Consider the following 22,651-nt stretch of genomic DNA (forward strand, 5'->3'; position numbering starts at 1 on the left):
ATTTTTTTTGTTACAAATACAAAAACTCAAATCTGAAAAAAATACCTTGAAATTTGTAATACCAATCGAGAGAATTTAAAAATCTGTACATTTTATTTAGATTTATAAATACTACATGGATTTCTAAATCAATCAAAATATATAAACTGATAACAAAACTTGACGTTAATATCCCTTTTGATTATAAGTTCTCCACCAACAAAACTTCACGTTTATCTTGTTTTGTTGAAGCGTTTTTGTGCCTATGCCCTATGTCCAGCTCCTACTGCAAAAGAAGTATATATTTAAATAATTTTCCCCTGTTCGTTTTCTAATTTTTCTACCGGAAAAAACAAAATTTAGTTTTCAAGTTCTCTAAAAAAACTTGTAAAACCTATCCATCTGACGAAAACGTCAGAGAAAATCAAACGAAAGTGATAAATTATTTTTTGTTAGTACAATTGATTTAAGAATTATTATTAATTACTGAAATTTATTGTAAAATGTACGGGGATGGGCCGGTGTTCAAGGCAGAAGGAGCGTCGTTCCGGGATCAACCCTACGGTAGAGAACTTCCTCAGGGACTATGGACCACCGGTCTCTGTGACTGTCACCAAGATGGTCACATTTGTACATTCCCTTCTTAATCATATTCTCTTTTTTGTTAAAAAAAATCCTAATCTCTTCTTGTTTGATTAATCTTTCTTTCTTGTCCCAAAATGGATCCTTAAAAAGGTGTTCAGACAGCTATAATGCCATGCGTCTCCTTCGCTCAAAACACCGAGATCGTAAACAGAGGAACCATACGTAAGAAACACGTAATCTACATATTAACATTTGATATTATTTAATTGTAAGAAAATTCTAAAACCTGAATTGATTTTCTTGAAATGTAGCTTGCATCAGCGCAGGTTTGATTCATCTAGCGTTAGGGTTTGTGGGTTGCTGCTGGCTTTACGCGTCCCCAAGCAGGTCAAGGCTGAGGGAACATTTCGCATTGCCTGAGGAACCATGCGGTGACTTTTGGGTCCATCTCTTTTGCACTTCTTGTGCTATCTGCCAAGAATCTAGAGAGCTCAAGAACCGTGGAGCCGATCCCTCCATCAGTATGTAATCTTATGGCTTTAGAAACCCTAAGGATTTAGCTTGTTCTACAAGAAATCACAAATTATGTTTTTTTTTGGTGATTGTTTCAGGCTGGCTTTCAAATGTAGAGAAATGGAGCCGAGAGAAAGTAACTCCTCCTATAGTTGTACCAGGCATGATCCGCTGAAGAGTTTCATGATTGTATCTTACGTTGTATAATGTATATGTAGATCTTATTAGCTTCTCTTTTTTTCTTTCAGTTAGCTTAGGAAAAAAAGTGAAATATAAAAAAAAATTATTCTGGATTAAAACGTTCACTAAGCTGATAACAGATGATTTAAAAGTCTAGGAGAAGTATGCTTTACTTTGGGTCATGACATGGCTTATTCCCTAGGTCTGGCTTAACCACAGAGAGCTGTGGATGGCCAAAAAAGATGCGAGCTGCTTGTCTTGTGGTGAGAATCCTATGAAACTGTTGTGAAGTTTGTTGCCTCAAAAAAAAAAAAAAAAAAAAAAAAAAAAAAAAAAAAAAAAAAAAAAAAAAAAAAAAAAAAAAAAAAAAGTTTGTTGCCTCAATATGGATTTGCCTGCAACGACAGAACCTTTTAGTTTTTTTTTTTAATTTATTTATTTGCAATGCTAATTGTTGCTTCGAGAGGTTTTGTGTTCTATCTTTACCTGGTGAATGAAGTTTGCGAGAGTACCAATTAGCTTCCACATGGCCGTAGCCATATGACCCATATAGTCAACCACATTTGGTGAATAATTTGGACCCAGCAACATTCTAGCTTGCGACTATTGGTTTGGCTGCAGATGAAAACTCTTTAGGCGTGGTCCTTGGTGGAATTTGTGTATGCCTTCCTTCTTCACTCTTTACACAACGATTAGTTTGTTATCAAACTGATAGCTTTTTTATTAGTGATTACTGAATCAGAATTCATTGATCTGTAACACCATCTGAACTTCAAGAAAGTTATGTTATTTGTATTCTCAAGTTCCCTAAAAAGACTCTCCATGATAAAACCAACGAAAGATCTATAAAAAAAGGCAAAGGTTCACTGCATATAGTATAACAGCCTTAGTACCAAACTTTCTGATATTTATATACACCAAAGGACATTTTCTTTTTTTACTAAATAGAGTGTCCTGAGAGGTGTGAAAAACCTATACGAAATTTAAACTAGTTTTTTGTTTTTTTTGTTTCAGCAGCCTCCACCATCAGGTTCAACAGAACTGAGAAGACCGTTACCGCGAAGCTGCATACAGTGTTGCTCTGCATCGGCCTGAGCACAGACGATGACAACAGCCAAACCGTTGATGTGGGCTTCTTGCATAATGTTAACTGCGTTGTCTACGGTCATTCCTGGTATGACCTTCATCAAAACCTGAACCACATATTCCCTCTTGTTGAAGTTGTCGTTGTGTAGTATCACTCTGTAAGGTGGAGCCATCTTCTTTGATTTCCTGAACAATCACAGCAATGTAAAATTGTCTAAATAATAATAATCTTCTTTGATGCAGTTCAGCATTCTGGAGTTGATCTTGTAGGCAAATATACCTCAAATCAAACTCAGATTCACGACCAGGAGTAGTCTTCTCTATAATTGGTTTGTCCAACACACCACCTCCTTTACTCACTATGGTCATGAGAACTCCACGATTATTAACGCATGGTCCTTTTGACAGAGAATGTTTGTCCCCTGCACACATCATCAAGTAAGTGACAGAGAGATCCGCTGTTATCACAAGACATTTTCATGGAAACTAAATGACAGACACAAAAGATCAGAGACAACGACAAAGAAACAATGATTGAAAGGTTGCAGCAATGATCTAAATGAACTCATCCCAAGTGTTTCTCAAAATATTGCTGCGATTATGAACATAAATACATAATTAACGCCTTAGACACCAATATTCTGGAGCTTACAATAATCTCGTCCATAACATTAAATAATTGAAGCAAATAGCTGAAACCAAACACAAACTACAAAAGCCAGAATGTTTTTTAAAAAAGGGTCTGAATCTTTTTAGAAAGTGCATATTCAGAAACATCAACATATCTTTTGTAAATCTTCAGAACCTAATTTATCAGATTCTCTTCAGTGACCCATTTGTTTATCCATAGGCAAAAGCTAACAAGAAAGTTTGAATCTTTTTTATAAGAAGACATTTTCAGAAACATCAACATATGTTTTGTAAGATTTTCAGAACCAATCAGATTCACTTCAACAAACACTTATAAATTTCATAAACAACCCTCTATTTCTAATTTTTTTTTGTCTTTTAGCACGTAAATATTCAAATTCAAACAGCTTAAATTAGGTAATAAAGTTTCAAACTTTCATCGAGCAGAGCAAAAAAATAATCGGATGATGATTGATACGAAAGGGAAGAAGAGAACCTGATAAAGAAGAATTGAAGAGAGAGTTTGGTGCGAGAGCTAATCTCCCACATATAGCAGTCTCCATATGCTCTGTTCTCCCTCGAGTGGATGCTACTCTCACACAAATGTAATCAGGGCCGAGCAATTGTAATCACGAAATAATAATTATTCATAAATTCAGAAACTGGTGGTTATGGAATTTCAACGTTGCATCTGTATCTAAACGCTGCGTTTGGTATATTCATAATTCATTTACAAAAAGGTGGCAGATTCTTCGACTTCTTGTGGGCTGTAGATGGGCTCATTTTCTATATCAGTTTTAAATCCATATCCAATAATTAAAAAATGCCAAGCTTCCTTAAACCTCTTTCAAAAAGAATTAAAAAAAAAAGAAAGAAAAAGGAAAACAATTGAATCGCAGAAGCGAAGAGCAAAAGGGATCTCTCTGCAATGTCGTCGTCAAGCGATCCGTCGAGAACAACAGGGATGGAGAGGAAGAAGAAAGCAGCTCCGATCAAATTCTTGGTGCCTCTCATATACGCGCCTGCTCTCCCTCTGATTCGCTTGACCTTGAGGCATCAGCCTGTTCTCAGAGACCGTCTCTTCGGTCTTGTCCTCGCCGGTGCTTTCGCTCATGGCTTCTACCTCGTGTATCCTCTTTTTTAACTTATTTTTCTTTCTGATTTTTTTTTTAATCTATTTTCATTACAGCTCTTATAGCTTATAAATAAACCTTGCATATCCTTTCTTGTCTGAGTTTCATCACTCTTGTCTGAAAATTTTGGTGGCCATAAATGTATTTTGGGGGTTTTAGGATTAAACTAGTTTGCTGTGAAGAGTGGTTTTAGTTGTGGGAAACTGTAAGATTTCAAACATGCAGTGAGACCTAAGAAGTTTTTGTTTAGTATTAGGAAACAAGGATGGTTATGTGGTTAGGCCACATAGATTATGGTTTAGCATAGTTTAGATAGGTTCTTGGTAGTAGTGCTTGAGATTAAGGTGTTGATAAATGGTTGGGTCCAGGACTGTTTTCTTGATGGTTTAGCTTTCGTTGACGTAGGCAAAAACCTGAGTCCATTATATGGGTAAGGCTAAGTAGCTGCATGGTGCAATTGCTAATGTTGATAATTCCCTTTCCGAATGTTATTTTCTTTTTGTTTGTTTGTTCCTTAAAGAGAGATCACAGAACGGACATATATGATGCAGAGAGCAAATGAAAAAAAAAAGAAGGGAGTTGCAGCCATTCATCTAGAGCTCATCATTTCTCAGATGTCTTTCTGATATAATAAATAAAACTGCTTCTGTTTTTTTTTTAAATTAATTTTGTTACGAGATTACATTTTGCTCGTGAACCTGAAATTGGATTTGGTTTACGAATCCATTTGTCATTTTGTTTCCTAAGGAGAAGTGTATTCACACCGCTTTTTCATTTTCAATCCCATTCTTGAAAGGTAGGCAGGCATGTGCATTTTACCCGGACCTGACCGATACCGATCCGAAAAATTCCGGATAAGAATCAGACCGATCTCTTGGATCCGACCCGAACCCGAGACCTGATGGGGTACTAGAATTACCTGAAATTTATAGTATATATTAGGTATATATGGGTGTTTTAGTATATTTTGTATTATATGTATTTCTTTTTTAAGTTTCAGATTTAATTTTTTGGGTATTGTTTGGATTTTAGATAAGATTTTAGATTTTCAAAAATATAATTCGATAACCGGACAAAAGTTCAGGTATTTTTAATATCTTTGGGTCAGATATTTTTGAGTTTTTAAATATTTTCGGGTATATTTTGTGTGTTTTGAATATTTTTTAAGTCGAATCCAATAAGATCCAAACCAAATCCAACCTGAACCGACAATTATAACTATCCTATTGTGTCTAACAAAGTCTAACCGATTTGGATCCCAAATTATCCAAAACCAAATCTGAACAGATAAGTTATAATTACTATATTGAGTCTAAATATCTAAGACTCGAATAATCTAAATTCGGCCCAAAATTTTGAATGCCTAGACCTATTGAGAAAATCCCATGTAGAGTGAAACATCACCAAAACCAGTTTGACACAATGTGGATCCACATCAACAGCACATGCTAATGATATGAAGTGAGGAATATATTTCCATTTATATAATAGAATAGAGCGAATGTAGCAACCAGATTCTGGAAATATCGAAGTGGAGACAGCAGATAGGTGGCATGTGTTTATAAAGAACTCCTCTTGTGCAATGATGTCAGATTAACAAAGTGCGTTTTACTTCATGTATATATATATATATTTTTTTTTTGTAACTTGATTAATCATGTATATATTCCCTTTAAGATCCTCACTTTGCTCTCACACCACATGTACCAGTAATCACATGATGACTCGGGACCTTCTTTTACTTTAAGGACTTTGTTCATTTGGTAATGATGGAGAAATGTCACATGGTGACTGACTGAGTGCTTATTAATAAAAAGCAACAAAATTAAAAGTTGGAATGTTTTGGGATCACGAGTTAATGAATGTTCTTTTGGGTTTTAAGTTTTGACGGCGACATGTTTTTACCACTATTAAAAGCCAATTTATTAGGAATGTTCTTAACTTTGAATAGTAAAATTCCTAATATTTAGTTAAATAAATATTTCAAAAATTGAGATTAGTCGATGTTCGGATATCTAATCAATTTTGGTTTGAGTTTTTTGGAACACAATTTTATTCTCAGAATATTATAAAAATTTGATTGGTGTCAATTTAGGTTCATTCAAGTTTGATTCAAATATAATCACACATTGGAAACTTGGTTAAACCAGTTTTAAATTTGGGTATGGTTCTAGTTCGAGTTCCAGTCATATATATATATATAAATTTACAAATTTGAAAGATTTAAACTATTTGTATTAACAAAGGTTTAGTGACATGATTAAGAAGTCGTTTTTAATAATAGAAAAAAATAAATGTTTCCAGATATATATCTGGATTTAGATTCGGTTCGGGCAAATACAAAACCCAATATACTATAGAACAAGATCCGTTTGGATATTGTTTGGTTCATGAATTCGATTCAGATTCACTTTTATCCAATTGGTCGGTTTGGATTAGGTTCAGTTTTTCTCTTTGTATTCTCCTGATTGAGATATTCATCTAAAAATACCTTTTAATATTTTATTAAATATATTTTTGGATGTGTGCCTTAATATTTTTAATATTCAATTATTTTATTAGATATTCCAAGCTAAGAACTCTCTCATTGGAATTGCTTTGAATGTTTTCCCCACTCTTGTTCTTGTGTTTTATCATTTATTATGGATTTTCTAGACTAAAATCCATTTGTAGGTGACAACAATGCAAATAGCTTAATTATTGATATTACTGTTGATGATTAAATGATATTCTAAGTTATATTTTGAAAAGATGATTAGACATATAAATATATAGGGAAAATTCTATAAAAGTACTCCAACTAAATTTTGTTAGACTTTTTAATATCCAAATTTTTTCACTACCTAGTTTAGTATTTTAATTAATTGTTTTTCTCATTTTAATACGTAGAATTTTAAAATTGTGCCGATTTAATACCTAAAGTTTACCTTTTAATAAAATACTAATAAGTTTCAATTTTTAATTTTTTTCTAAAATTAAGCTCAAAAATTCTAATTTTATTTGGTGTTTGAAGTTTCACCCCACTAAATTATCCGAATAAAATTGGCTATAAATCGAGTTTTATCGATCGAACTTATGATAAAATTTTGAATATGATATATATATATATATATATATATATGACAAAATTTTGTTCAATGATTATGAAAGTGTTACAACATAAAAAATGATAATTTTCTTCGCAAATATAGTCTAGTAGCTGTATTTTCTTCCTCCGTTTTATTATAAGTGTCACTTTAATATTTTTCGGAGATTAAAAAGTTGTATAATAGACTAATATATCCTTATTAAATGGATGATTAATTAAATGAGAATAATTTAAATAAAAAATCTATTGGTTATTTAAAAAGGTAAAAATTAGATTTAATTTATAGAACTATAATAGAATTATAGCATATTTGTAACAAAATAAAAAACATAAAATGATACTTATTATAAAGCAGAGGGAGTATATTTTGTGATTCCAAATTTTGTCAAATTGTATGTATGTATGTAATTGACCAAAATGTTAGTAGGTCACTGATTACAAGATGATTAGTTCTGTAACATCCCGAATTGTGATATATGAAAATATTTAAGAGAATTAATTTGACTACCTATGTCCACTGTTCGGAAACTCGCTAGACGTTACGCGTACGTTCGGGTACTGCCTAGCGCCTAATGAAAAAATCGGGGATTTTGCGGAAACTAATCGGCGAGTTATTTCGGTTATATATTATATATTTGTAATGACATACAACGAAGTCTACATGGTGTGGTGGTTGCGACGCCTTTTGCTATGAGTACAACCCGGGTTCGAGGCGGGTAAGAGGCAAAATTGTATTAATTTTTAATGTTCAACTTAAATGAAGGGTAATTCCGACATTTACATGTCATCTTCCTCTTTACATTTTAGGTTTTCCGCAACTACCAACTCGACGGCTCTTCCATTTTGACGAGTTATAGATCGAATTTCTTCGTTTTTTTTGCTGTTTTCATGCAAACTTTATAGGTCTTATGTATATTTATCGATTCATAGCCCGAAAAGAGTAATAAGTTAACATTTTTTTAGAGATCCGATTTTTTCACCGGATTTCTTCAATTCGCCACGGTTGGTGGCCGGATAACGTTTTTCCGGCGACTTTACGGTCCTAGGCGGCGCGTTTTAGAACATGGCCTATGTCACCAAAGTTGACTTACCTTTTCTGTTACACATCCCGTTTAGAACTCCAAAGTTAAGCGTGTTTGAATTGGAGTAGTGGAAGGATGGATGACCTATCAATTAGTGATTCGGATAGCGTGTGAGTGGGACTAAAGCAAGGGGAAATGTCATGTGGTGATTGCATGGTCAGTAAACAATGATTTTGAGTCTTTGAAAAAATTAACGACCGTCAGACGGGATGGGGCCCACAGTCGAGAGAGCGGGCGTGGATGACCCATTACCCGTGGGCGGGTCGGAGTGTTACAAGTGGTATCAGAGCCAGGTTCACCATCTCGGTTCTGACTCGAGAGGCGTCTTGAGATCTGTCGTGGGATGCAACAAGGACGTTGCGTTCTTTGAGAGGGGATGAATTATAATATCCTGAGTTGTGATATATGGAAATGGTTAAGAGAATTGATTTGTCTACCTATGTCACCAAAGTTGACTTACCTTTTTCGTTACACATCTGTTTAGAACTCTAGAATTAAGCGTGCTTTAACTGATGTAGTGGAAGGATGAGTGAAGTGATTCGGGATATGGTGTGAGTGATGTCAAAGCACTGAGAAAAATATGTGGTGATTACATGGTCAGTAAACAATGATTTAGGGCATCTGAAAAAATTAACGACCGACCGTCAAACAGACTAAAACCCATAGACTGAGAAAACGGGCGTGGTGGCCAATTAGTCGTGAACGGATCGGGACATTACAAGTTTTTTTGTAATTTGAGTACAAATTCTCCTTGATAATAGGAATATTTGAAAATTGACATTTGTGAAATTATTGTCCTAAGAGCCGAAAGTTCTATTGTTAAATTTTTGTATAGATGCCATGTGCTATAATGAAACTAAATAATACTATATAGGGTATTAAACGAAACTTTCTCCTTTTTAAATGCAATATATGATGTCAAAAGAAAAAAACGTATTTTTTAATAGTGTTAATTTCTCAAGCGGTCAAGTCAAACTACAACTTGATAATATAGAAAAGTCAACTTAAAAGTATTAACATAACATACTGTATTAAATATTTGAACACGATTCCAATATTCAAGTAAAACGTATTCCTCCTGTTTTATAACAAGTGTTGCTTTATTTTTTTTATTTTATTTTAAAATACATATTATTTTACAGTTTTAATATAATTTTGTATATCAAATCTAATTTCTACTTTTTTGAATAATTAGTAATTTTTTATTTAAATCATTCTTATTTATCTAATCATTTATTAAATAAAGATATACTAGTCAATTATAATTTTTTTAATTTCTGTAAAAAAATATCAAATTGATACTTATTTAAAAATGTAGAAAGTAGTTAATATTAGCAGACAACTACATGTCATTAAAAATAATACTAGAAAACATGAATATGCAATTTGATTAACAGTTGCTGCTTTTTTTGTGACACATAATTAGTTAGTTTGAACTCTCTCTGTTTTAATTTAATTATCGTTCTAGAGCAAAAATTTTGTTTTAAAATAAATTTTGTTTTATGATTTCAGTGAAAAATTTATTAACAAAATTTTGGTTTTTATTTTTCTACTAATTGAGATATAGATAGATATATAAATATTGATACTTGTATTTTAAAAATGTACAAAACCAAATGTTTTTTAAATTAATATGCATAAATATAAAAATAAAATGAAACGGATGAAGTAGTTCACATAGACGCATGAAGACATCGTCCTTTTCATCTCCCTCTGGCCGTGACGGCGCGTGCGTCGATTACGGCTCCGTTGCTCTTTGTTTCTTTGCCTCTGACAGACCTTCTCTCCTCAGTGATATGCTTGTTGCCCTGGTGACGAAAGAATACGGAGTCATTCAGATCTGGTCGTCAGATCTCGATTTGAAGCTTTTCTCTTTTAATCTGGAGTGAAGGTGAGCTGTAGGAACTTTGGAGTATCTGTAGGGGGTCGGATTTAGTTGGCTTAGGGTTTGGTTGTCCCAATTTTCTCTGTTTGGTGAGGCCCAAAACCTAACATAGTTTGTGTCAGTGGCCGTTGTGGAGGTACGTGAGGTTTAGCTGCGTTTGTGGTTTGGCGTTTTGTTTGGTCTTGGGAGTGCTGTCTCTGCTCACTGGAATCATCTCCGGTGGTTGTTGAGCTTTGATGGTCAGAGCCTGTGCCTGCTCTTCGTTTGTTGTGAGAAGAATGGAAGGTGTTAGCTGGTTTGCGGAACATATGCTTCATAGTTACTCGATTGCCGGCGAGGTAATCGTGTTAGTTCTGGATTTGGAGTGGTTTTTATCTAGTTACCGGCTGTGTGAATAAGTAGTGTTTGGGAAGCTTTTAGAGGCTTCACCGAGAGGTGTTGGTGCGTATAAGGCGCGGGGAGAGCCTACTCAAGGTCCAATGGCGAGTCTTAGTTGGGATTGAAAGGTGTTTACAGTGACGGTTAAGGATTCTAACCCCTCTCGATTCAGTTATGTTTTGGTGGTGTTCAAGTGCTTCCAGTCTCCTTCATTGTTCTTCTCAATCTGTATTAATTGTTGGTGAGTTCTCGGTAGTTCTATGTGTGGCGTTGGAACGGATTTCTCGGATGGAAGCGCTCGTGGATATTATCTTGCAACTGAACTTATTAAGTGTGCATTGCTCTCTCTCTCTCGTATCCAGTCAGCTTCACCAGTGTTGCAGTCTCATCTATCTCCACCATCCTCCTCATCTTTGTTTTTAATTTTAGTCTAGTGTCTGGTTTCAGTGTTAGTATCAATCTGTGTTTTTGGATGGTGTCTATCACCACCAGCTTATGACTCCAGAAAGGTTTGATCACCTTTGCTGGCTTTGTGTACTCCTATTTTCAAGATTAATATAAATCTATCGGATGACGAAAAAAAAAAAAAGTAGTTCACATAGTTAATGGTTTACTTCACGTCAAGTTAAAAGAGAAGGTCAGAAGTCATGTGAGATTATTTCTCATTATCATCGATCGGTTGATGACGTACCCGCGTTATTAATATTAAAAACCAAAAAACGCGTACAAGCTTGAATAAAAACATGAAAAAAGCTTGGTGGTAAATTTGGCAAGTAGCTTAATTTTGATTTCTTTCGGTTATGGACAGAAATTCATTTATTTCCTTTATAAAAAACAAAAACAAAAAAAATTATAAATCTTTGATTTCTTTGACCGTTGATTTTGACGCAGAAATTTGATTTTTTTTTTTCTTTTGGTTCAGAAGTCTGTTTTGATTCATTGTCAGAGATTCAATAATCAAAACTTTGAAACAAGTTTTACAAGAGAGAAACAAGAAAGTTTGAAACAAGTTTTGCTTCATTGTTAGAGATTCAAGAACCAAAGTTTTAAACAAGAGTTTACTTACAAGAGAGAAGAAAGAAAGACGAAAGCTAATTGTGTGTTTTGTTTGCTGGTCTTTTAATGGCTGAAGATGTGTAAAGCTGTCAACTATTAATATATTTTTATTATAACGGAGATTTTCTCTTTCAGTTATGGTGTTTGAGTGAAGAAAGGTCTTAGGGATAGATCTGAGGGTTAAAGCAGATCTGAAGAAGCTCTGCTTCGTCGTGAAGCTTTAAGAGGTTTGAGTAATTTAGGGTTTAAGCTGTGTGTGTTTGATCTGGAAAGATTGCTGCTTCGTCACGTTTAGTGCTTTTAGGGTTGGTAAAAGTTTGGTGTGCTTTCAGGAGACTGTCATACTCAAAACTCTGCTTTTTTCTTTAGGTTTGAGAGTGATCCCATCATCATCTCTCCCTGCCTGATGAGAAGCTTGTCGGTGATAGATTTGTAGCTTGTTAGAATTTTTTTAGATGGCAACAACGCCGTCTCAGCCTCCTGTTTCAGTTTCTCCACCGCCTCCACCGGTGATTTCACCGCCGGTGGGCAGTTCTCTTCCGAGTAACAATGCTACTTCACCACCACCGTCTCAGTCTCCTCCTCCTGCCACACCACCACCGGTGACATCACCACCACCGCCACCAGATAGTACTCCTCCTCCGGTTACAACCTCACCACCAAATGAACCACCTCCTCCTCCTCCTCTGCCTAGACCACCTGAGACCTCTCCCCCTCCGTCACAGCCAGTGGTCCCTTCCATTCCTCCTCCTTCAGTCTCACCGCCGCCACCACCGTCCGTGCAGCCACCACAAGGCTCTCCTCCACCACCATCATTGCCTTCTTCCCCTCCAACTCCTTCTTCATCTGTTCCTCCTCCACGCCCTTCTCCTTCCCCACCCATCTCACAACGCTCTCCTCCACCTCCTTCAGGCCGTCCCACCCAATCTCCTCCCCCAGAGCGTCCCATTCAGTCTCCTCCTCCTCCTTCTCCATCAGGTCGTCCCATTCAGTCTCCTCCACCACCACCAGAGGACACTACTCCACCACCTTCAGATACTACTCTACCACCACCAACAACATTCTCTCCTCCTCCTCCAGTTCAAGATTCTCCTTCCGAGACATTTGTACCACCAGGTTCTAACAACCTCCCTCCTAGTGCTCCTGATACTTCAAACTCCACTAGCAGTACTGCCCTTGGTACTGGAGCTGTCGTTGGCATCACTGTCGCAGCAGCCCTCATAGTTTTCAGTCTCATTGCCCTCCTTGTCTGGTGCGTGAGAAGGCGAGAGAAACGCCTCTCAGCTGTTAGTGGCGGCGGCTACGTTACACCCTCACCAATGAGCTCCTCCTCCTCAAGACCAGGTACCTTCTTCGACTAACTCTCTCTTGTGTGCTTTCTTGATTTTCTTTTGACATTCAATATCTCTACAGATGCAGCTTTCTTTAGGACACAGTCATCTGCACCTATAGTATCTGCAAAACGTTCAGGGAGTTACTTCTCGCAATCACAATCCGGCGGCTTAGGCAATTCAAGAGCACTCTTCTCATACGAAGAGCTCGTCAAGGCAACGAACGGCTTCTCTCAAGAGAATCTACTGGGTGAAGGTGGTTTTGGTTGTGTATATAAAGGAGTTCTACCTGATGGGAGAGTAGTCGCTGTGAAACAGCTTAAGATAGGCGGAGGACAAGGTGACAGAGAGTTCAAAGCTGAAGTCGAGACGCTTAGCAGAATCCATCACCGCCACTTGGTTTCAATCGTTGGACATTGCATCTCTGATGACCGTAGATTGCTCATTTATGATTATGTCTCTAACAACGACCTTTACTTCCACCTTCATGGTAATTAAAAAAAGTAACAAAAAATACACATTTGATGTTTTACACTTTACAACCAACTGGTGGTGGTACTCACAGTGTGTTGTTCTGCCTCTTGTGAATAGCGTCTAAAGAAGTTCTTGACTGGGCAACACGTGTTAGAATCGCTGCTGGTGCTGCTCGTGGACTAGCTTATCTACATGAAGATTGTATGTTGTTTTCTTCCCATTTACTACTTTGATTGTCTTCTAAACATTTTGTCTATTGCCAGGTCATCCTCGTATCATTCACAGGGACATTAAGTCGTCTAACATTCTTTTAGAGGACAACTTTGATGCTCGGGTAAAACACATTACTCTACTATTCTTGATTTCTCAACGTTTCAGTTAACATAACATTCTCATTTTTTTTTTCAATAGGTTTCTGACTTTGGTCTTGCGAGATTAGCTCTTGATTGTAACACTCATATCACCACAAGGGTCATGGGAACATTTGGGTACGTGTTTGCTTTGCCTAGTTTTGATTAAAGGGCTACTAAACTCTTTCACATATGTGTTGTTTTTATTCACAGCTACTTGGCTCCTGAATACGCATCAAGTGGGAAACTAACAGAGAAGTCTGATGTATACTCCTTTGGAGTTGTTCTGCTTGAGTTAATCACTGGACGTAAACCAGTGGATACATCTCAACCACTAGGAGAGGAGAGCCTTGTTGAATGGGTACGGATTATGCTATTTTCTTAAAAACATTTTTTTCTTCAAGTCATCATCATCATTGACGTTTTGACACTTTTGCTATTTTCAGGCAAGGCCTCTGATAAGCCATGCCCTTGAAACCGAGGAGTTTGATTCTTTTGAAGACCCCAAGCTTGGAGGAAACTATGTGGGCTCTGAAATGTTTAGAATGATTGAAGCAGCGGGAGCCTGCGTGCGTCACTCAGCTGCCAAGAGACCTCGGATGGGACAAGTACATGACCATTTCCTTCTCTTTCTTTCTTTCCTCATACAAGAGTTTTTAAACTTGAAATGATTTTTTTTTTTTTTTGGGCAGGTTGTGAGAGCTCTTGAGAGTTTATCTGCGGAAGACCTCACCAATGGGATGAGACTAGGGGAGAGCGAGGTGTTTGACTCAGCTCAACAGTCGGCAGAGATCAGATTGTTCAGGAGAATGGCATTTGGTAGCCAAAATTACAGTACAGATTTTTTCACACATAGTAGTTACAACAACAGCAGAGACCAAAACGTGTAAATATCATACACAAGATTGTTTTGTTTTTCTTCTAAATCTCTCGGCGTTAAAGGCAACAAAACCCCCATCACGAACATCCAAGTTTTGTCTGAAAAGCTTCCAATCTTTTTTGCCACCTCAAGCCAATACATCTCAAAAGCAGAACCTTCTTGAATACCCAAAACAGTAAGTTTCTCTTTCTTTTTTTTTTGTCTACTCTTGAATTGTGTTCATGTTTTTGTTTCCATTTTGGTGAAACTAACCAAAATAGAATTTGCAGAAAGAGAGGATTTTTGAGAGGAGCATGTGGTAGGAAGATGAGGAACAAGAGAGGTTTCTTTTCTTACATGAAAGTACTTTTTTGTATCTATTTTTTTAAAAAATCTTTTTGCCTTTATCTTACAAGTTTGCACATTCTGTGACATTACCTCCTCGTCATGTTGTCTCACTCTTATACTTAATGATAAATCAACAAAGATCTTATCTTTGTCTCTTTATTGTCGCTCAACTTCTACATCTAGAGAGAGAGACTGATTTGCCCTTGTGAATCACCGTGATGGAGAGTAAGTAGTAGAATCAAAGGAAACGCAAAGATTGTTAGTTGCTTTGACGTCCAAGTTTCCTAAACAATGCTTTTTAAAATGGTCTATATGAGATAACAAACAAACACATGGATGGGTGTTGCTTTGCATTGTTGATACCAATATTGGCAACAAAGGAATATATTCCTTTGACACAATCTGCTGCAACCTCTTAAGCTCTGTTTCATTATCTCCTTCCTTATATTTTTCTTGTTTGACCTTATTAATGCGTCAAGAACAATGGAACAAGATTGTGGTGCTTTTGCAGCAGACTGTGTTGTCCTCTGTTGCTGCTGCTGCGAATGCTTTATGCTACAAGTCTTTATCTTTGTCTTCTTCAAGATTCCTCGTAAACTTGCTCTCAAGATGAAGAAGTTTGTCACCAGAAGAAAGAAGAGAAGAGACGTGGAAACCTTCCTACCTACAAAGGAGGAGGAGGACTGCAGAGGAGAGGAAGAGTATTTGTCTGGTGATGTGTCCAGAGTTAGTTGCATGGATGACATCGAGGAGATGCTGCAGGAGCTTTCCATGGAGGGAGAGTTTATGTTTGGGAGTTTCTGGCGACAAGGAGACTCTACAAACGATTTGGATTTCAGAAACTCACAATACCAAGTAGCTGAAAACAATGATCATATTCCTTTGTCATTGCTCATCAGTCATCACACAAGATGACTTATTGGATTCAAGCATCCAATTAACAAAGCGTTAACAGGACCGAACCAAAGAGGTATATATATAACTTACCCTATGCTCTCTTCATTACTCTAAGAGTTACAGTATAGATTAAAGATGCATCTCTCTTCTGATGTGTAATCTTTCAGATGTTTCTTTGTCAGAAAAATGTACAAGAAACTGGTCAACAGCTTTCTCCTCCTGTCTATATACGTCCTGCGAGTCAGTGGAGAGGAGACAACAATCCACAAATATTTGGTTATTTGGTTTGTCATATAGACTCAGATCTCCTCACTGATCTCTTTTTAGCTTCTAATCTCGCGGTGAAACCAACAGTTGTAGGCCTTATGGATCTTTGCCTCACCATATCACAGTACTCAGGGTCATTACACTGACCCTCATACCTTAACCACTGTATCATCCCATGGTACATTGGGAAGAACCTCATCTGGACCGCAGAGTAGACGAAGTATGGCAACAAAGCAGACACAACCACAAAGAGAGTGATGACCCAGTAAGAAAGTGATGGCGCCAGAGCTTCAACAAAGACTCTATACGCACCTGTTGATATGATTGCTGGAAACTCTCCGTAGGCCGTCATGAAAAGGTACCAAACGATGATAGAGCCCCAAATGACAATGTGCTGGATCAGAGTGAAGTAACTGATGGCTAATGCCATCTGCAAGTTCACAACCCATACGATACATGTGTACATTGTCCCACCTAAGATCTCTCTCCCTGGTGTCTTTCCTTGGTGGTTGAAAGCTTGTGTCTGAAGAGAGGTTTTGCAGAGGAAGAAGATGATTACTGCGCTGTAGAAACCGTTGAACATCCATCCAAGTATCCTGCGCCAGCTGAAGAGAACATTCTGCACACCTTCTTGGTATAATAGTGGGAACTGTGAAGCCAAGAAAGAGTTTGGTACACAACTTGTTAGACATGATTAAGCTGTTGTAATGAAAAAAACAAGCTTACCTTGAGACAAAACCGTGCAGAGACATCTTGGTCGAAGACACCAAGAGCAATAACAGGAAGAGACGAGAAGAAAACATTGTAAAGAGATAGGAACCAGTCGTTGTAAGCAGGTGTAGCTGAGAATGTTGTGTATGCTTCATATAAGAAGAGAGTGAAACCAAACGTAATGTTCTTGTAGAAGAAGTAGCAAACCTGTCATGCCAATTGAGTATGTTAAAGAGGCACATGGAACAAAAAGGTTAAGTCTCTCAATACATTACCATTGTTGAGATACGCCTGTAACACCAGTGTCCGTGAACTAGCAACAAACGCTCCAGATATCTAAACTGAGCAATGGCAATGTCGCTTGACATCACAGCTTGCATGCCTTCCACACCGCTAATCCCAACACCTATATCTGCTTCTTGAAGCATCCCAACATCATTTGCACCGTCACCGATGGCTAATGTTGTTTTACCATTTCCGGATTTCACCAGTCTTGTCACCTATAAGAGTACTACTTCTTGAGTGAATCAAAAGTATTAAACAAAGAACAAAGTAAAAGAAGAAACTGACCAGAGCTTTCTGTTTTGGTGATGAACGGCAACAAATGACAGAAGCACAACCAACGGCTAGGTCTAAGAAGATGTGCTTAACATCATCATCCAACGCATAAGCCAGTGATTTTCCATCTATGATCAAAGCAAAAGCATTCGAGTTTCCACCAGAGTACTTTAGCTGAGCCTTTCCATTGATTATCTGCAACAGTACACTTTCTTTCGATGCCTGCATGATTAACATCAACCACTTTGTATCATTCACCTACATAATCTTCTGCATAAATAACTTTTATTTTATATATATATATATATATATATATATGTATATACCTTTGCAATGGCATCTTTCTCTCCAGTTTTTTCAAGTGAATGGATCTCAGGAGTCTCCAAGTTGATTATGATCTGCTTCATGTCTTGTCTGAGCAAACTACAAGCAAATCTGTCAAAGAGATACACACACAAAGGGTTTATAGAATGAACTAAAACTGTATGCAGAGAACTCAAGAAGAGTAGATAATATTAAGGTGATACCGAGAAAACGATACCCAATATTGATAGCAGTCTCCATTTTATCACCAGTCAAAACCCAAATCTTGATTCCTGCTTGAGCTAGCTTGTCAATGCAGTCAGGCACCTGAAATTAAGAAGATAAGATATGTCAGCTCATCAGCAACTAAAAAAATTTGATTTATTATGAATTTAACATGAGAAGCTTTGCTTACTCCATTTTGGAGTTTATCTTCAACAGCAGTAGCTCCAAGAAGAATCAGATCTTTCTCAACCTTCTCTGTGACTTCCTCTATCATTGATTCTCTATCAGCACTAACTGAACTCTTGGCCTCACTGATTCTCTCATTGAAGGCTTTGTACTCTTTCTCGTGGAGTTCGCGGTATGCAAGTATCAAAGTTCTCAGCCCTGCATCAGCATACTCGTTCACAAGGTCCCTTGTTTCCTCTTCAAACTCTCTACCATTCTTGGAAAGTCTTTCAAACATAACACTTGAGAAACAAGAAACAATAAGTTACAAGATGTTCCAACTTTGCGAAGGTTTTATATAAAGTAACATCTACACTTACTTATCAGCTCCTTTACAAAGTAGTAAGAGCTTTCCATCTTCATCCTCCACTATCACTGACATTCTTTTCCTCGTGCTGTTGAACTCAAGAACGTTCAGGACTTTGAACAACCTCTCAACTCGTTTGCCAGTCACAAGATCGAGCTCTCTTACAGATACGGTGGTTTGAGTTCTGTTATAAAACTCAAACCCAAGCTCACTTGCTGCAATAACAAATGCTGCTTCATCAGGAGACTCAGCTTCATAAGAGATCTTCTCTGTTTCTTCATCTACTTCAGGTATCACTGTATGGCACACAGCAAGTAATCTGAAAAACTTCTGTATGACATCAGCATGAGTTTCTGTGACCCAGTTCCCATTCATTATCCTTTCATCCCTAAAATTGAATCCTCTCACTGTAGACTCTTCAACAAATGGTTCTATACTGTACTCCACATCATTCTCATTGCTCTGAATCACCAGAGGAGAACCTTTCCTTCTTCCCATAGCCATCTCAACCTCAGTGACACCACGGCCATAAGACGTCCCTGCAACAGAACACTTGATGAACTCCATGGAGTTACAAGTCAATGTGCCTGTCTTGTCTGAGAGAATTGTATCCACTTGTCCAAGCTCTTCATTCAGATTAGAGGTTCTTGCACGAGCTGGCTTGTCAGCTTCCTCGTAGTACATGTGAATATCCTGGTTGATGAAGATGCTCTGAAGGACTTTAACAATCTCTATTGAGACATACAAAGAGATTGGAATGAAGTAACTGTACAGCATAGCTGCAGTTAGAAAGTGATAGATGGCAGCAACATGAGCTCTTTTGGGGTCAAAGAAGATAGATGAGCTATCAGGTTTCAAATACCATCTTCTCATCACACCATCCTTGAAATCATCTCTTGTTGTAACTCCAAAGATGACAGAACCAATGAATGACATCAAAACCACCATGAAGAACATGAGGTAGATGATCTTGTCCATCTTTTTCTCAATCATGCTTCTCTTAGAAGGAGGATCTGTTGAGTTCTGAATGACCTTTGTGTCATGACCAGTGAAGATAACCGCTCCAAAGATGAAATCAGTGTTCCTGAGCTTTGAGTCTCTAAGAAGAAGCTGTTGAGGTGAGAGAGGGTACTTGGCTCCTTTGAGCTCCATGGTTCCAACAAAGGAGTACAAGTTAGCGTTTGGATCCTCACATTTGACAAATGCCTCAAAGCCCTTGAAGTTAATGTCTTCCCTCAAGGAAGAAGTTACTTCTAGTCCTTGCTTAACTTTCAGATTGGTCTCACCGTCTAGGTTCATGGTCTCTACATAGCATATAGCATCTTCATAGCTAGAGGAGACCAAGACAAGATCTGCTGGGAAGAACTCATTCTTCTCTACTTTAACAATATCTCCAACACTCAAAGTCTTCCACTCCTTTGAATCAAAGCTCCCATCTCCTCTATGCACTTTCACTCTCCTATTATTCACCTCAATATCCTAAAAACATTAAAATGATTGTATCTTTCAGACAATATCAAGAATAAGACTAGTCATGGGCATATTATCTGAAACCCGAAAAACGAACAGAAACCGAACTGAAAAAAATGAAACCTTAACCGGACCGAAATTTACAAAACCGAATGGTTCCTATTTCTCCAAATCCTACGAACAATAGAAACTGGACATTACCCCATCCAATCAGAAAAATGTTCGGTTCCTAAACGAATCCTAAGCACCCTGCCCCGGTTAATCCGATCCGAAAAACCCGAATGCCTAGCACTAAACAAGAATACAAGACCACAAGATTGTAACTTTGTAAGAAAGAAAGAAATGAAAGAGTACCTGTGTCTTGCGGCGCCAATCTTCAACAGCTTCTTTAACCATAGTAGCACCGATGACGAAAAGGAGAGGAACAATGGCGCTAGAAGCGGTGTAAGGAGCAAGAGGAGTGAAAGACAAGATCCCAGTGACCAAGAAGTAGAAGTTGGCGACTCTCCTGAACTGTTCGAAGAGTGACTTTGGTAAGAAAGTAGTGAAAGTGTACTTAGTGGTTCTCACGTAGTTGTCACTGTAGCTACTCGAGTCAGCTTCAGGTGAATCAGGTTCGTTGCAGAAGACGACACGAGAGTAACCGGGTCCTCCTATTTGAGAATGGTCTTGTTTGAAACAGGCTTGAGTGCATGTTAGTGTGTATAGCTTGCTTAGTTGTATTCTTCTTCGTCTTCTTCTTGGTCTCTTTGTTCCATTTCCTGCCATTGAGAAGATCTAGAGGAGAGACAAAAGGGTTGAATCTTTTTTACTGAAAATATGTTGCAGAGCCCTGAAATTATATTTTAAAAGAAAAAAAACACAATTCAGACACGCAACACGAGTAAGAAACAGAGGGAGACAACCAACCGAATATTTTTAAACTTAGAAACAGAGAAATAAAATGTTTTTAAAAAGAGAAAAAAAAAACAATACCGATATTGGCAGGATCGAAGAGAAAAGCAGACAAGACGGTGACTGGTTATGTTTCCTCCTAGTTTTCAGCGACTCTTTGGTTACCTTTTTCTCGGGAAACTGAGTGAGAAAGAGGTGCAAAAGTTGTGTGAATCTTTCAAAGATCAAGAAGGGTATCTGAGAATTTTAATCTTGAAAGCCAAGAAAATGGAGTTTTGAGTGGGATCTAACGATTCCTCTGTTTTGTTATAGGCAGTGTGTTTATCTTCAGACGTGGAAGAAAAAAACAGAGAGAAGGTGCCAAGATTCAGATAAGTCACAGAACAATAATAATAATAATGATTGATGGAATAAACAACAGCAAATCAAATGCTGCAAACAAAAATACAATTCAAATGATGGAGTTAGTGCGACAAGGAAATAATCTGTTTTTATTTCCCGGGAAAATGGGAATCTGGTGATCTAATAATGGTCTCTGCCTCTGTGTTTGAACACACAAAAGAAGAAGACAGAGACCAATATGATCTCTGCCAGTTTCAGACTTTTTGTGTCTGAAATATTAGAAAAGGGAAAGAAGAAGGGACGATTGGATGAACATTAGATGCGCAGTCAATGTGACCAAACAGAAAATGCACTTATATGAGATGCATGAGTTCTCTTATTTTAGTTCATACTCTCTCTCTAATCACTTACTTTGATTATATATCACCAAGTGCTACATTTTTGTTGTCTAAACTCTTGCAACATTAGGAGTGTGAACCCGAACCATAAATAGGAGTGTGACTATACACCCTTTAAATTAGAGACATTAGGTGAGAATATTTAAAGAAAATGAAATTATAATATTAAAACGTTAATTTGTTCATATCATCTTTTCTTTTCACATGGATATCCGTTAATATATATTTTTGGTTTATTTTTATACCTTTTCTATGTTTAATCTTTCTCTGTTCTTTTAAAAATATGGTAGATTCATGATTCGGAAAAAAACAAATAATGCAGATTGCAAACTCATATATTTTTATTTTTACTTTTTACTTTATTATAAAATAGAAAATAGAATAAGACTAGAGAAGATTTTATTTCAAACTTAATTTGAAAATGAAAAGTAGAATATGATTGGAGGTGTACATTTATTACTAACATATGTAATCATACTATACAAGACCCTGGTCTTGAGATCATTGGTTGGATTCCCTATCATTACAATTTAATTGTTTATAGTGAAAAAAACAAATATACAGTTTCTTATTCACAATTTTGTTTGGTTATAAAATCAAAATTTCACAAACTTAAACTATTATAATACAGTAAAATCCCATAAATTAATACTTGATAAATTGTTAAATACGGGAATTAATAAATTTTACCAGTCCCGCAGACTAATATAAAATTTGATATACTTAGATAAAATAATAGGATTATATTGAAAAAAACTTATATAAATATATAGTAAGAGTATAAACACAAATTAATAATTAATATATTCTTCGATAAAATAATAAGATATATATATATATATATATATATATATATATATATATATATATAAACTATATATATCGTGTAGCTTGTGTTTTATTCATAGTGAAGTTTATCTATAATTTTTCTTAATATTTTTAAATATATCTATGTTATATATTTTACACTTCAAATATATTTACATTAACGGTACATGTTTTATATACACCAAATTATCGAATGAGAACAAAGTAAAATTTGTATCTATGAAACTTAATCATTACACACACCACAAAATTCAAAGTATTTTTATTTT

At 36.6% G+C, this 22,651-nt stretch overlaps 6 protein-coding genes across 7 annotated transcripts; 4 read left to right on the forward strand and 2 right to left on the reverse strand.

Moving 5' to 3' along the window:
* Window positions 1-255: 255 nt before the first annotated feature.
* On the forward strand, window positions 256-1,370 carry LOC108816736 (protein PLANT CADMIUM RESISTANCE 12). The gene is made up of 4 exons (XM_018589303.2): window positions 256-609; window positions 715-786; window positions 876-1,085; window positions 1,176-1,370. The coding sequence occupies exons 1-4, from the start codon at window positions 483-485 to the stop codon at window positions 1,250-1,252; spliced, it is 486 nt and encodes a 161-aa protein (XP_018444805.1). The 5' UTR covers window positions 256-482; the 3' UTR covers window positions 1,253-1,370.
* A 713-nt stretch (window positions 1,371-2,083) lies between these two features.
* Window positions 2,084-3,629, reverse strand: LOC108815012 (ATP-dependent Clp protease adapter protein CLPS1, chloroplastic). Its single transcript, XM_018587671.2, has 3 exons — window positions 3,470-3,629; window positions 2,624-2,765; window positions 2,084-2,529 (listed from the first exon to the last, which is right to left on the reverse strand). Exons 1-3 carry the CDS (start codon window positions 3,534-3,536, stop codon window positions 2,268-2,270), a joined length of 471 nt encoding a protein of 156 aa, XP_018443173.1. The 5' UTR covers window positions 3,537-3,629; the 3' UTR covers window positions 2,084-2,267.
* Window positions 3,630-3,823: 194 nt separating this feature from the next.
* LOC108816871 (uncharacterized) lies at window positions 3,824-4,887 on the forward strand. The gene is made up of 2 exons (XM_018589433.2): window positions 3,824-4,101; window positions 4,638-4,887. The coding sequence occupies exons 1-2, from the start codon at window positions 3,902-3,904 to the stop codon at window positions 4,666-4,668; spliced, it is 231 nt and encodes a 76-aa protein (XP_018444935.1). The 5' UTR covers window positions 3,824-3,901; the 3' UTR covers window positions 4,669-4,887.
* A 6,405-nt stretch (window positions 4,888-11,292) lies between these two features.
* Window positions 11,293-15,111, forward strand: LOC108817423 (proline-rich receptor-like protein kinase PERK9). Its single transcript, XM_018590100.2, has 10 exons — window positions 11,293-11,822; window positions 11,965-12,939; window positions 13,009-13,416; window positions 13,518-13,601; window positions 13,664-13,734; window positions 13,812-13,888; window positions 13,964-14,111; window positions 14,197-14,358; window positions 14,443-14,805; window positions 14,900-15,111. The coding sequence occupies exons 2-9, from the start codon at window positions 12,051-12,053 to the stop codon at window positions 14,638-14,640; spliced, it is 2,037 nt and encodes a 678-aa protein (XP_018445602.2). The 5' UTR covers window positions 11,293-11,822; window positions 11,965-12,050; the 3' UTR covers window positions 14,641-14,805; window positions 14,900-15,111.
* Window positions 15,112-15,252: 141 nt separating this feature from the next.
* LOC108817425 (uncharacterized) lies at window positions 15,253-15,927 on the forward strand. The gene has a single exon (XM_018590104.2). It carries the CDS (start codon window positions 15,441-15,443, stop codon window positions 15,870-15,872), a length of 432 nt encoding a protein of 143 aa, XP_018445606.1. The 5' UTR covers window positions 15,253-15,440; the 3' UTR covers window positions 15,873-15,927.
* On the reverse strand, window positions 15,912-21,642 carry LOC108817420 (putative phospholipid-transporting ATPase 9). Of its 2 annotated transcripts, none has more exons than XM_056991274.1 (11): window positions 21,568-21,642; window positions 20,896-21,139; window positions 20,275-20,752; window positions 18,464-19,929; window positions 18,109-18,385; window positions 17,932-18,020; window positions 17,717-17,825; window positions 17,403-17,612; window positions 17,108-17,332; window positions 16,848-17,039; window positions 15,912-16,770 (listed from the first exon to the last, which is right to left on the reverse strand). In XM_056991274.1, exons 3-11 carry the CDS (start codon window positions 20,686-20,688, stop codon window positions 16,144-16,146), a joined length of 3,609 nt encoding a protein of 1,202 aa, XP_056847254.1. In that variant the 5' UTR covers window positions 20,689-20,752; window positions 20,896-21,139; window positions 21,568-21,642; the 3' UTR covers window positions 15,912-16,143. The 2 variants fall into 2 exon arrangements, with proteins under 2 accessions (XP_056847254.1, XP_056847255.1); XM_056991275.1 differs by having other exon boundaries at window positions 20,896-20,994; window positions 21,568-21,624.
* Window positions 21,643-22,651: the final 1,009 nt, after the last annotated feature.

This window comes from Raphanus sativus, chromosome 7, assembly GCF_000801105.2.
Source record: "Raphanus sativus cultivar WK10039 chromosome 7, ASM80110v3, whole genome shotgun sequence".
In the NCBI taxonomy this organism is placed as follows: domain Eukaryota; kingdom Viridiplantae; phylum Streptophyta; class Magnoliopsida; order Brassicales; family Brassicaceae; genus Raphanus; species Raphanus sativus.

Excerpts from the sequence above, each read along its gene's own strand:
- LOC108816871 (XM_018589433.2), top strand. The coding sequence starts at position 3,902 with ATGTCGTCGTCAAGCGATCCGTCGAGAACAACAGGGATGGAGAGGAAG. Across the intron at positions 4,102-4,637 it reads GCTCATGGCTTCTACCTCGT|AACGGACATATATGATGCAG; the intron begins GTATCCTCTTTT and ends GAGAGATCACAG.
- LOC108816736 (XM_018589303.2), top strand. The coding sequence starts at position 483 with ATGTACGGGGATGGGCCGGTGTTCAAGGCAGAAGGAGCGTCGTTCCGG. Across the intron at positions 610-714 it reads TCACCAAGATGGTCACATTT|GTGTTCAGACAGCTATAATG; the intron begins GTACATTCCCTT and ends ATCCTTAAAAAG. Across the intron at positions 787-875 it reads CGTAAACAGAGGAACCATAC|CTTGCATCAGCGCAGGTTTG; the intron begins GTAAGAAACACG and ends CTTGAAATGTAG.
- LOC108817425 (XM_018590104.2), top strand. The coding sequence starts at position 15,441 with ATGGAACAAGATTGTGGTGCTTTTGCAGCAGACTGTGTTGTCCTCTGT.
- LOC108817420 (XM_056991274.1), bottom strand. The coding sequence starts at position 20,688 with ATGGCAGGAAATGGAACAAAGAGACCAAGAAGAAGACGAAGAAGAATA. Across the intron at positions 17,826-17,931 it reads GAGACTGCTATCAATATTGG|ATTTGCTTGTAGTTTGCTCA; the intron begins GTATCGTTTTCT and ends TCTCTTTGACAG. Across the intron at positions 16,771-16,847 it reads CTGCACGGTTTTGTCTCAAG|TTCCCACTATTATACCAAGA; the intron begins GTAAGCTTGTTT and ends TTGGCTTCACAG.
- LOC108815012 (XM_018587671.2), bottom strand. The coding sequence starts at position 3,536 with ATGGAGACTGCTATATGTGGGAGATTAGCTCTCGCACCAAACTCTCTC. Across the intron at positions 2,766-3,469 it reads CTTCAATTCTTCTTTATCAG|GGGACAAACATTCTCTGTCA; the intron begins GTTCTCTTCTTC and ends TGATGTGTGCAG. Across the intron at positions 2,530-2,623 it reads GAATCTGAGTTTGATTTGAG|GAAATCAAAGAAGATGGCTC; the intron begins GTATATTTGCCT and ends GTGATTGTTCAG.
- LOC108817423 (XM_018590100.2), top strand. The coding sequence starts at position 12,051 with ATGGCAACAACGCCGTCTCAGCCTCCTGTTTCAGTTTCTCCACCGCCT. Across the intron at positions 13,417-13,517 it reads CCTTTACTTCCACCTTCATG|CGTCTAAAGAAGTTCTTGAC; the intron begins GTAATTAAAAAA and ends TCTTGTGAATAG. Across the intron at positions 13,602-13,663 it reads AGCTTATCTACATGAAGATT|GTCATCCTCGTATCATTCAC; the intron begins GTATGTTGTTTT and ends GTCTATTGCCAG.